Genomic DNA, 13,904 nt, shown 5'->3' with positions numbered 1-13,904 from the left:
TTCAGAGTAGTAAACTGAGATTTTGAGAATGCTGAGACCATCTCTAAGTTCATGTAAATATTGAGCAGCTGAATCATGCCACCAGGAAGTCCGGGAACCTGTATTTATCTTACAGGAAAATACAGAATCTTAAATCATAACACATGGAAATCATGAGTACCTTAAAAATCACCTAGTTAATATGTACTCAACTCCTCTATTGTCCTCTATCTTATAATTATTGTCATGTGAGATGATGTTGATTATACATTACTTAATTTTTTTTTTGTTTTTTTATTAAATAATAAATTTTATTTTTATATTCCCCCATACAACTGCACATGCCCCATTCTGACCCCAATCCCTCCCCTCCCGGCCCCCACCCCCCAAAAAGTGTCTCTGGTTCATAGTTTTTTGTTGATTTTGATTTTCACTTTCTTATAGTTATTCTTTTTCCTGGTCCCTTATTTAAGTTTTCTAGATTCCTGCTATGAGTGAGACCATCCGGTATTTTTCTTTTTCTTTCTGGCTTATTTCGCTGAGCATGATCCCTTCCAGCGCCATCCATGTTGCTGCAAATTGCATGTGCTTATCTTTTTTGAATGCTGAGTAATATTCCATGGTATATATGTACCACATCTTCTTGATCCAGTCATCTATTTTTGGGCATTTGGGCTGTTTCCAAAGCTTAGCTATTGTAAATAGTGCTGCTATAAACATAGTGGTGCAGGTGTTCTTTGGAATTGATGTTTCTGTGTCCTTTGGGTAAATACCTAGGAGTGGAATTGCTGGATCATATGGAAGCTCTATGTTTAGTAGGTCCAGAAATCTCCACACAGCTCTCCACAGTGGTTGGACCAGTTTGCATTCCCACCTACTTAAGACCTGAGAAAGACAGTTTGTGGATTACATCTTATTGTGAATATAAACAATTAAGGAGCCTTCTGTAAATAACAAAGCCAAGGCCCTTCCCCTCAGTCCTGGGCTCTCCTACCTAAAGAGTTAATAGCAAACATTTCCCTAAGTGCTGATGTTATGATTTTAGAATAACTATTAAAGAGTGTCTTTAACTGTCATGTAGCACTTCTATTTCTGACAAAAAAAAAGATTGCTTAAGAGAAACTGTATCAAAGCAAAATGACCATTTTTTTTCCCCAGTAGCTGCCCTTCAGCATTTAATTGGCTTATTAATAATAGTCCTATTCAGCAAATCATCTCATTAAGTTACCTAGGGGAACGTTTTGCAACTAGATTATCTTAAATCGTTCCCTAGGCTTTTAAATTTTGTAAATTAAGCACTCTACAAGTGCATAATTGAGATTTTGATGCCTAGGGGAGTATTTGGTAACACCCACTTTAATTTTTTCCCTATTCCCTCAGAATAGCAATTAGGGGTTTAAAAAACTCTCCTTGTGTAATGTTGAATGTAAAATGAAGTTGATTAAAATGGGGAAAATATTAGAACTCCCTTTGGTTTCTTATGCCATCAGTCCAATGAACTAAAATGATGGAATAGCTTTTAATTTAACATACAAAGGGATTCAACAATTAAGAGTTAAGTGATTGGTAATTGAGGAAAGATAATCTGTCTGTCTTCTGTTTGTCAGGAAGTTTCACCTCAAATGCTTAGTCCCCAAGTAGTAGTGTTTTTGCAAGATTTCTGAAGGACATCTTTGAAAAATAAATCATATAGGGAGTAATCCAGGTTCTTAGGTATTGGCCTATTATTTAGTTTTTTCACACACATCTCTACTAAGATCCAAAGCAAAAGTCAACTCTGGATTTCTACAAATATTTACTCTCACTAAGGACTTCATAGTTTTGTAGAATTAATTGAATAATTAAGGCCACAGGGGATTACAACTATCTACTCTGTCTACTGCTCTGTGTAGACTTTCACCTGAATTAACACTTTAGTCTCCTGGCTCCATACCCCAGCTTCTTCTGTGTGTGTGTGTATGTGTGTGTGTGTGTGATATAAGATATGCACAATGTAAGAAATAGCAAAGCTATAGGTTATATAAATTATATATGGTATATATCACATATATGTCAACACCTTTAAAGTGTTTTCACATTTATTTTAAAACAGTAAATCCACAGTGTCTTTTTTTACATCTCCCATAGGGTGTGCACCTTTTTGAGGTTTATGCATTGTGCTTATTTTGGGTTCTAAATCTCTGTGAAGGAATTACTTTTTCTTTTCCTTAACCAGGTTAGGATGAATTAAAAGGAAAATGGCACTAGAATTTAATATTTCCAGTACATATGATATCATCATTCCCAGAGGTGCCCTCTCTGGCACCTGGACTCTGTCAAGTCTCCCCATTGCATGCTCCCAATTCATGCCTTTCTTCTGTGCTGATGTGTAAAGCCCAAGATGAGAGTATTGTACAGTCTTGTTTACTACTGTGTTCATAGATCCTAGAACTGCCCAACTACCATGTAAGGACTGAATGAATTGTCAATGAATTGTTGAAGAGGGTGTTGGGGAAAAGATGAATGTTTGATGCAACTGCCCAAAGTATTTCGAAGGCACACACCTAGGCTCCTTTCTTAGCACTACTAGTCATTTAATGACTGAAATTAACAAAGTTTCTGAGATTGATTCTGCCATGATCTTTCAAATAGATCTCAAATAACAGCTTAAATACTTCCATGCAACAGTCCAATCTAAAAGATAAATCTATGTTTCAAAATGCAAAGGAAATGCCTCTTGTTTTGTGTAATAACTTTAAGTGATCAAAAAACTGTGGCTTCATTAACAGCACTAATATTTTAATTGTTAAATGAAATAAGAGAATAGGTCAACTGATTTCCTTTGTAATAAAATCTATGTGACCAAATGTAATTAAATAGAAAAGGAGAAAAATAGTATGGTATCAAAATCTTATGTTCTTAACTCCTTCTGAATGATATTTCATGTTCATAATACCATAAATTTGGTACAATCATGATCTTCCACAATTTTATTTTAAAGAGTAAATCTGCAGTTTTCACCTTAAGTATATAAAACATTGTTATTCTCTGCAGTCAAGCAAACTATTGTAAAATAGCAGCTCAATGTAAATTAATAGCAAGCTAAGCTCTCAGGTTAAAAAGATGGAACTATGTCTGCAAACTTATTTTTTCTTTACCTTTGCACTTTAAAAAAAAAGTCATTGACTTCTTCGGATGTATGGTAAGCACACCAAAGCCACCACCAAGACACCCACAGTCTACCACAATTAATTGAACCTCCTCCCTTCTACCATCCCCCACCACCTATTAAAGCCCCAATTCTACAATCAGATTTCTAGGGTTTGTTTTTGGTCTGGTTTTATCAGACCCTTTGGTTTCTCTAAAATCCACATATTAGTGTAACAATATAATATCTGTCTTTTTCCATCTGACTTATTTCACTTTGCATAATCATCTCTAATTCCGTCCATGTTGTCACAAATTACAAGTGTTTGTGGAGCTTCCATATGATCCAGCAATTCCACTCTTAGGTATTTACCCAAAAGACACAGAAACTTTAATTCAAAAGGGCACCTGCACCCCTGTGTTTATAGCAGCACTTTTTACAATAGGTAAGCTATGGAAACAACCCAAAAGCTCAAAAACAGATGGCTGGATCAAGAAGATGTGGTGCATATACACAATGGAATATTACTCAGCAATCAAAAAAGATAAACTCATGCCATTTGCAGCAACATGGATGGAGCTGGAAGGGATCATGCTCAGCGAAATAAGCCAGAAAGAAAAAGAAAAATACCGGATGATCTCACTCATAGCAGGAATTGAGAAAACCTAAATAAGGGACCAGGAAAAAGACTAATTATAATAAAGCAAAAATCAAAATCAACAAGCAGCTATAAACCAGAGACACACTAAGGGGCGGGGGGAGGAGGAGGGAATAGGATCAAAACAAAGTGGGGGTGGGAATTTATGGGGACTATAACCAAGATGAAAATGCATACATTGTGCAAAAATGAAAAATGATGTAAAAATATATAAAATTTTAAAGTAAAAAAAATAAAAGATAACAAATTACAAGTGTTTGTCTTTATGTACATTGCATAGTGTATGTAGATCACATCATCTTAATTCACTCATCTGTCATTAAGCACTTAGGTTTCCATAACTTGGCTATTGTAAATAGTACTTCAATGAACATAGGAGTGAATATATCCCTTCAAAGTAGTGCTTTTGCTGTAGGAGAGGAATTGTTGGATCATATAGTACATCTAATTTTAATTTTTTAAGAAACCTCCAAACTGCTTTCCATAGGGACTATAACAGTTTACATTCCCATCAACAACGGACAAGGTTCACACCAAAGGTATACAAGAGTTAAATTTTTGGACCTCCCCGGTGGCACAGTGTTTGAGCGCTGGGCTGCAAAGTTGCCCACAGCCTCTGCAATGCCGGTTCCATCCCGGCCGCTGGGCAAGGGTCCCACATGGCATGCAGACCTCTCCTGCCGCCCGCTGCTCCCCTCAGTAGTATATTTCATCAGTCTGCCTGTTCTGCTCCCCCTCTGGCTCTGGTGAATTCTCTTACCCTCCCATGCTTCTGACTATAAATAAATTTATATAAATAAATAAATCTTTAAATAAAAGAGTTAAATTTTCTCCACACCCTCACAGATTGTTGCGTCTTGTCTTCTAGATACAAGCATTTCTCACATATGTGATATAGAATCCCATTGTAGTTTCTACTGCATTTTCCCCAATGTTAAGTAATAATGAGCATTTTCTCATGTGCATGAGAACATACAGCCATCTGTACGTTCCTTGGTGATGTGTCTATTTAGTGCTGCCCATTTTTTGATTTGTTTGTTGTTTTGCATGAGTTCTTTGTAAATCTTGGTTATTAGCTCCTTGCTAGATCTTTGATGTGCAAATACCTTCTCCCATTCAGTAGGGTGTTATTTCATTTCAGTGATAGTTGCTTTGTACAAAATCATTTTAGACTGATGTAGTTTCATTACTTTATGTTTGATTTTGTTTCTCTTGCTGTTGGAGCTAAGTACTGAAAGACATCCATGAAGCCAACATGGTAGAGTGTTTTAGCCTGTTTTCTCCTATGTATTTTATGGTTTTAGATCTTATATCTAAGTAATTAATCAATGTTTTGTATATTGTATTGAGATAGTGGTTTTGTTTCATTGTTTTGCATGTGGCTGTCTAGTTTTCCCAGCACCATTTGCGGAAGAGATTTTTTTTTTCTTCAGTATACACCCTTTTCTCCTTTGTCATGGATTAACTCTCCATGTCAGAGTGTGTTTATTCTGTGTTCTCAATTTTATGTCATTGAGCTATCTATCTATATGTATAAAATTAATCTATCTATGATTTATCTATAATTGTACCTCTGGTAAAGTGAGGTTTGAATTACGATGATATATTATTAGATATCCTATTCCAGAGAAATCATTTCATTTTCATATATTTACTTTGCAGACACTTTCTCTTCAGTAATATCTATCTTTTGTTAAAATCTTGGAATGCATAATTTATTTAGTTGTCCTCATTTTTTTCCTTATGAAAGCTGACAAAGCTATTCCCCTTATTTCTGTAAGAGATGAAAGAATCAAGGAAGAGAGTATTTACCTGTGCTTAAGTGGTTAACATATGGTATAATCGCCTGTCACACTGTTGAGAATCATTTAATAAAACTATATCAGTTTGCTTTTCTGTATCAGTTTTACTCACAGTATTTTTTTTCCAAGTGAATGCTAATTCACATGTCATATGGACCAAAATATGTTTTTAGACAAAAGGATAGAAGTGAAGAATGGTTGCTGATAGGATAACTTTTTAAATGTTCTTATGATAATACGATATTTAACAGGTAATAGTTTTCCTTGTATATAATTTTATCATGAGTCTAAAATATCTTCATAATTTAAAAACTAGTGATAATTTAAATCTATATATAAGATCTCAATTTTATTTGCAAGGTATTTTATATTTTCTATCTACTCCCACTTCAAGCCATAAATAACAGTTTCTGGCAATTACATTTTAATGGATATATTTTTATCATATGCATCATGTTTCATTTTTCCCATATATCTAATTATTAGTAATCAACAAAATGACCAACCACAAAACTGAAATATGTGGGTAAAAATAATGGAAACAAGTTATCAACCACTGAAAATCAAGGATTAATTATAAAATCATAACCTTTTGACTAATATAAAAAGCATTATATATATTTTGAAGAAATGTCAGAGAAATTCCATAGTGAGGGCCTCCCTGGGTGGCACAGCAGTTGAGAGCTGGGCAGCCTCTGCTGCCCACGGCCTCTGCAGGTTCGATCCCCTGCCACAGGCAAGGGTCCCACATGGCACAACAGACATCTCCTGGTGTGCCCGCTGCTCCCCTCAAGCAGTGTATTTCATCAGTCTGCCTGTTCTGTTCCCTGCCCTGTCTCTGGTGAATTCTCCCACCCTCCCACGCTTCTGACTGTACACAGTGCTTGTATAAATAAATAAATAAATAAATCTTAAAAAAAAAAAAAAAAAGAAAGAAATTCCATAGTGACATTTTTGGATATAGAAATTTCACTTAACCTTGTGCAAGAGAAAAATTATATTTTTATTAATACAACTTGTTCCTTATCAAGTTACATTGTTCTTTAAAAAAATCACAACTTTATGGGTATTTACAAAATATATTTATTGCCTTTACAGAAAGATAAAGAAGACCAGTGGCTAGAGAAAAAAGTACAGGGAAATAAAGACCACATTATTTTGGAGCATCTACAGTGGACAATGGGGTATGAAGTTCAAATTACAGCTGCCAATAGATTGGGATATTCAGAACCCACAGTGTATGAGTTCAGCATGCCACCAAAGCCCAACATTATTAAAGGTAAGCAAAACTATATGTTTTCTTAGGCTGAAAATTAATAATATATCATATTGTATAACCCCTCTGCATTATTTATTAATATTAAGCATAATTTTATAGCAGGAAGTGAAAATTCTAGGTTCTAACCATAATCATTGTGACATTTCACACTCAGCATTTCTCAATAGCTCTTGCTATGACTATCAGTTAACTTGTAAACAAAGATTGGCATCCAAGTGGGCAGGAGAGAAGGGAGGTGGAAGTTATAAAGGATGGCTGGTGAAAAGAGCATGGGAAATTTCTGTTGAAGCCCTAAAATACCTATGCAGAGAAGTAACTTCTCTGCTAATTATGTGGGCGGGACTTCCACTCTTAGAAAATTTGGCCAAAGATAATGATGATTCATCTGCGCCTGACCAAGCAATTTGATTTTGAAAAGAAAAATGTCACTCACACAGTAAGGCAGAAAAAGCCACATATGTCGTCCCACAAATGGCTAAAGCTAAAGTTTCAAAGAGGCTCTAATGCTATAGAGCACTCTACATTGCCATTCCATGCTGGTGGAATCTGCTCCTGTTAGATAACATGCTTGCATCATCCCATGTTCAGTAATACCATCAAGGTCCACAGGAAGGATATTGAATAATTGTTTCTGAAACATGTTATAGAGGTCATGATGCAAGAATATATCCAGATTGAGAACCATATTTACTCTCTGTTCTTGAGTTGTCATATTGACCATATTTTAAAATTTATTGTTCTTTAAATATGACATTTAATATTTACTGGTTAATTTTATATGCATATATATATGTATACATGCATATATAATAGAGTGAGAGATGAGAGAGGCATAGTCATAATTATGGCATATATAAATCATGTTATAATAGAGTTGAGTATTTATGCATAGTATTTTTGAGACTGGAAAAATCATCAGTTCAGTAATACTATTTAGCCCTGTTGTAATTCAAAATTGATAATAACCTCCTTATTGTGATTTTGTTATACTGCTCATAGATTTTTAAAATTGAAAGCAGCTTTATATAATCTTTCTATAAAATTATTTCTATTGGTTATACAGTTTGACAGTAATTTGTAAATGCTTTTTTATTGCTAACATTAATTAGTAAATTATTCCAATTATAATTTGATATTAAGAAGTTGGGAGCATCTAGAAATAATATGAATATCTTATATTGTAATGGCATCTTTTTATTTTCAAAGTACTTTTTCATTTTTTAAGCTTATTATTTATTATTTCTTAAACCTGAGTTGAATGAGTACAAGTTATCCTCATTTCTCAGATATGAGTCTGAGAGGTTAAAGGATCTGTTGAAAATCAGAGAAACTTTAAATCACATGACAAATATGAAATCCCTATGAAGCACCTAAATAAGAATGGTTGGTTGAAGGTACTGTCAAGCTCTTTGCCCCAAAGACTTTGAAATATCAGTAACTGTCTCTAAAATTATAATGTATTATATTTGTAGTACTTGTCCTTCAAGTAAATACCAGGAACATGAATTTGATAGCGAGACCATATAAGAATATGATTATCTGGCTGGGTCAGAATCTCAAGAAAAAGATAGCGATATTGTACTCCATCCCCCTAAATCTTTAATTTAGTTCAGGTCAGGGATGTGGAGGAAATAAATTTTATCAATATGTAAATGAATGCTTTATGTAATAAAAAGAAACATTTAAATAACATTTATAAAAATGCAAAATGTAAAAATATGACTTCTGACATTACTACAATTCCTTGCAAATTATATTATATAAAATTATATAAGATTGTTGTTAATAAAAGCCAGTAATGAGTAATAAAAGCCAGTAATACTTATGTATACACTATATATGTGTTATATATATTATATATAGTGTATATATATTATATAACATATATAACATATATAAGCTATATATAACATATATAAAAACATGTGTGTGTATAAATATTATATATAATGCATACTAATGGATAGTACCTGGAAGGAAAAGGACAAAATTCAAGTTTATAGCCTCAACTTTGCTTCTGTAATTTAACTTCTCTTGATAGCCATTACCCCAGCTGTAAACTAGTTTTTCCTATTTTCTGAAATGTTAGGATTCATTCATTAATCCCAGTTATTTATTGGGGTCTTGCTGTATGAAAAGTATTAAGATTGATGCAGAGAAATTATCTATGGAAAGAACAGAACTGGCTGTGCCCTCAAATACTTTTATCTGATAGGGAAGAGGAACATTAAACAAGGTTGAGAATAACCACCAAAATTATAACTAAGAATGTGAAGATGTAGTATGTGGCCATGAGAGGATTTGACAAGGGGACCTGACTTGTAAGGGTTATGTAAGGATTCCACTAGAAAGTGACTTACCAAAAAAAGTATAGCTATTAAACCTCCCAGGAAAAGTATGGAAGAAGTATCTAAGAGAAGAGAGAAAACTGATCTGCTTTGGGAACTAAAAAAGCATGACTCAAAGAAAACCTGCAGATGTATGTGTGAAGATAAGGAGAGAGAGAAACCTACGACCAGAGAATCCAGTGTCATCCATAAACCATGTAACTAATTTAAAGCAAATCTTGAAAGTAAGAAATCATTTTAAGCAAAGATATTATATTAATAGGTAGGCATTATATACAAATTATCTTGCTCATATGGGTAAAATCAAGACCTGGGTGAAAGTAGTAGTAGAAAAAAATAAATTCCACACATGTAAATGTAGACTAATCTTGCCTGTATAATGGGTCGGATTGATAAATACTGATGATATTTAGGTATCTTGGACAACTGGAGCACTATTGGGTTCAGTTTTCAAGGCCAAGAATTGTAGGGGTGTAGGACTTACAGGATATGGTGGAAAATGACATCAGTTTTATACTTGTTAAGTTTGACATGTCAAATAGTATTTAGATATATGTGTATGGAGATAAATATATAGAGTTGGTTGGGAAACCTGGTTGGCTTGCATTTTGTCAATTTACCAGGTGAATAGTATTCGAACCCTGGATGAATATAAAACTATATGATGAGCAATGTCTAAGCTTTATAAAAAGGAGTAGATATCTGTGATATCATAGCTGTTTCCCCAATACTGAAAAAGGTTACTGACCCAGCATAGATATTCAAGGTATACATCTTGAGTTGCTGAAGAGTAGTGGGATAAAAACTGCATCCCAAGGAACTGTAAATTTCACATGAAATGGAAATCACACCACCACGACCTATGAGACCAAGATGTTGTAGAGTTCCTGGAAAAAAAAAAAAAAAACAAAACAGTGGTATAGTGTAGTAGATGTTAAAGGAGAATCATATTTCAAGAGGTAAAGGTATAACTTTGCACATCTTAAATGCTACTAGCAGTCAGCAGAACACAATTGAATAAAATGTGTTCTTATTACATATAGCTTTGCTGAAGAGGTTGGGAGAGAAATTAGGTAGACATTGACTGAGGATTGTATATGAGGCTAGAAGATATAGATTTCATGTTTATTTGTTGCTTTCCTGAAGTTTTACTATGAAAATAAGGATAGAAAAAATAATGTTAAAAAGAATGTGTTTCACAATGATGAAACAGATCAAGCAGTGATGGAAACGTGAGACAAGTAGCTTTATAGACAAAGTAATCTGAGACAGTAATAAATAGAATTCTATAGCTTATTTCCTCTAGACTGTGCAGCCGAAACAAAGCCAAAGTAGCTCCATGGAAAGGGGGTAAATAAAAAAAATCTATAAAAGGTTACAAAAGAATATCAAATTTACTTTTCCTGTATCGATTGACTACTGAGGACTCATGGAAAGCTACATCAAAGCCACATCTTTATAGTTCAAGAATTGTTCAGTTTTGCTATGGAAGGTTTCTTGGGGCAATTTAAAAGGCTATGGATGGATGATTGTGAATTTGGAAGCATTTAAGCCCACAATATCCTAAAGAGTTAAATTTATGTATTGGAAAAATAAGAAGAAATGATATTAATATGCTTTTATCATAATTAATCTTGTACTTACATTGTTTCTTATTCTATTTTAAATATTATAAATTAACTCATCTAAATAAGTTATTCATAATAAATGATGAGCAGATCTCAAGATTTTTTAAATTAATTTCAAGAACGTATGAAGTTGAAAAGTTAATTTAGTTTTAATTTAATTTTGCATACTATGCATAACAGACTATCAAGTGAAGTTTATGGACTTTCGAATTAAAAAGTCCATTACTTATGTAGATACAGATATATTTTTGCAAGCAGTATGTTACATATTGAGTTTTTCAATATGTTGGACTAAAAAACTTGTTTTAGCAATCATTTACATTAATATATATTTTATTCATAATAATGGCTTTTTTATGTATCTATCCTTTTGGATAGCATTTTCAGCTGTTAATATTTATAAAATAATATTGAGATTAATGATATTTTCTTACTTTCATTAAATGTCTTTATTTTGATGTTAATTTTCTTTATTTACATAGAAATAGAGCATGCAACACCCATGCATGTTCCCTTTGGAATATTCATTCCACATAATTCCATCTCATTTTATTTTATAACCAATGAGAATATGGGTAGTCATGATGACTTAATTCCAATAAATTTTATTGCAAAGCATCTGTTGAACTAGAGGATGATAAAATGGCATTTATTGATTTATTCTGTAATTTTAATGAATTATTACTAATTTGGTGTACTGAATATTAGCTAGCACTATAAAAATGCACAGATTTTACTTTGACTTCCAACATGTTTGATGTTTGTTTTCACCAAGTAAAGGCCTTCTTTGCATCTTTTAATATTTCCTTTTTTCTTTTGCTGTGAATTGAATTCATGTCTTTATTGACTGTCGATATAATTTGGTGACAATTCCATTTGAACATTAAGATACAATGGTAAAATTGTAACATAGACATCAAACATGCAAATACATCATCAGATTTTTTTGCAAATTTAACAAACTAAAAAAGATATTGTATAAACACTGCCAATAAATATATTACTAAAATTTTTCAATTTGTTTGTTATAGGCTTTTTAATTACAATTTCAATGAACTGTACAGCAAAATTATTTTGATGACAGCCACTCTAGTTCCAAGTAATAAAAGTATATATTTTCATCTCTGAATAACTCAGTATGAGCAAACACACAATATTTACATGTATGGAAAATACTAAAATATCTTCTTAAGCTTAAATTTATAAGGACTGTGGGACACTTTGGTGGTAGTTATACAATTTTGGTGACCGCACCTGAGGCAAGAAGCCCTATATTGTTGAAAAATTAACAAGGATACTAAAAAATAAAATAAATCCATCAAAAAACTTAAAAATATAAACTTAAAAATACAAACTTAAAAATATAAATAAAAGAAATTCTGAAACAAAGAAATTGAAGTTCAATTAATTAAGGAAAACATTTTTACTAAGTGAAAATCTTAATATTGGTAATTTATTAAAATGCTATTTCCTTAGTTTAGCACGTAATGAAGTTACATATAAATTATTTCATAAATTTTGGTTTTCAAAATTTTTTTAAAAGTGGTACAATGACATATATTTAGTATGTGTCTGTAGCCAGTTGTGCTAATGCTACTTGCTTCTTTTCTTATTGCAAATTTCCTTTATGTGAATATGTAATTGTTACTTACATTTATTAATAGTTCATTCACTTTGGAAAATATAACATCTAAGAAGTTACATCAACTAAGAACTTACCACTAAATATTATAGAATATGATGAGCTCAAACTTAAAGTAGTAGTATGAATTTATTAATAGCAAAGTACAACTAATGAATCTTTTCCAATTTGTATTTTTATTAAAGAATAGTTAAAATGTTCACATTTAAAGTATCAGTGATAGAACTAACGTCTGAATATGTAAAATATACATGATTAGTGTTGAGAGTCATTATGTCTTCAATATATGACAACTTTTGAGAAATGTTTTATACAAAATTTTAGCCACTTTGTCTTTATGAAAATAAACTTTTTTAGGAAATTGGTAATGGCTTTGTGTAAATCTTGCATTAATTATCTTCTCTTTTTTTCTTTCCTACTATCGCTTTTCCTTAATTATTTTATTCTTATTCTATTTCTAAAAACAATTTTCATCATGCAGATAAATGCTGCGAAGCGAATAAAGCCAACAGTGGAAGCCAGTCATGGCAGCTGAGCGCTGCAGGGTTTTCTTTCATGATAGCCCTAAGTTTGTCTTGCATGTTTTAATGATGTTGATATAGCATATGATATTTCCATTTATGCCCTGCAAATTTACAAGGCTGATCTAAAATTATAATGAAAGATTTTCTAAGGTCCAACTAATTATGCATGTATCTTCAGCAGTGAACAATTTTAGCCTTTTTCCCATCCCTGAATTGTCCATCTTTTAAGTAGATAATTTACCAAATAATTACTGAAGGATGGTTTCTTTTGGATACCAGTTCATTGCATAATTTGCTTCATTCTAAAGTTTCCTTTAATTTCTGAAGTTAATGTTGTTAAATATCATGTCACTTTTTCCTGGAACTTAAACATTTACAAATCTAATCTTTTTTTCTTTAATTATTTGCAATAACTCAATAGCCATGTCATACATTGTATACATTGTAATTTTATTATGTAGAATTGTGAATGTTTAATATTGGTTTTGTTATTCTTTTAAATGTAAGTTTTCAACTTTATAAGCATTCTTAATATTTAATGATATTTACCATTTATTTAAAAAATAAACCTGATCACATGTATTTTGTTAGATGTTATGCCTGTTGTGCAATTTTCCTTTTGTTGACTTAAAATGTCATCAGGAATAAAGAAGTGAAAGAAAAATTTCTTCTTTTAAATTTGAATAGTGATAAAAGTCAGATTTTTTATTAACTAAAAATAGCTCTATGCAATTGCCCCAAAGTAAATAAGAAATTAAATTGGGATATGATTAAAAAGTTGTGCCCTTTCAGTGCATAAGGAATATGTTTTGATTTGACATGAAGTATTGATGTTCTAACAATGTAAATATTTATTGCATGTTCCAGGACACATAAGAGTCAATTTCTTTGTAAGAATCAGAGAGAGAAGGAAATAT

The 13,904-nt window shown here is 32.1% G+C and overlaps 1 protein-coding gene across 2 annotated transcripts in view; it reads left to right on the top strand.

The window, feature by feature from the left end:
• Positions 1-13,904, top strand: part of NCAM2 (neural cell adhesion molecule 2) — a 413,941-nt gene that overhangs the window by 374,545 nt on the left and 25,492 nt on the right. Inside the window, exons 15-16 of one of the 2 annotated variants that reach the window (XM_054700348.1) lie at positions 6,665-6,845; positions 12,945-13,260. In XM_054700348.1, coding sequence (XP_054556323.1) covers positions 6,665-6,845; positions 12,945-13,051 — 288 coding nt within the window. In that variant the 3' untranslated portion in view covers positions 13,052-13,260. Of the gene's footprint in view, positions 1-6,664; positions 6,846-12,944; positions 13,261-13,904 lie in introns of those variants that run through there. The other variant, XM_054700347.1, reaches the window with a different exon arrangement.

The sequence above is a fragment of the Talpa occidentalis genome, unplaced genomic scaffold (assembly GCF_014898055.3).
Source record: "Talpa occidentalis isolate TD23 unplaced genomic scaffold, MPIMG_talOcc4v2.1 talOcc4.4, whole genome shotgun sequence".
NCBI classification, from domain to species: Eukaryota; Metazoa; Chordata; class Mammalia; order Eulipotyphla; family Talpidae; genus Talpa; species Talpa occidentalis.
This window is presented reverse-complemented; position numbering and strand designations above follow the sequence as displayed.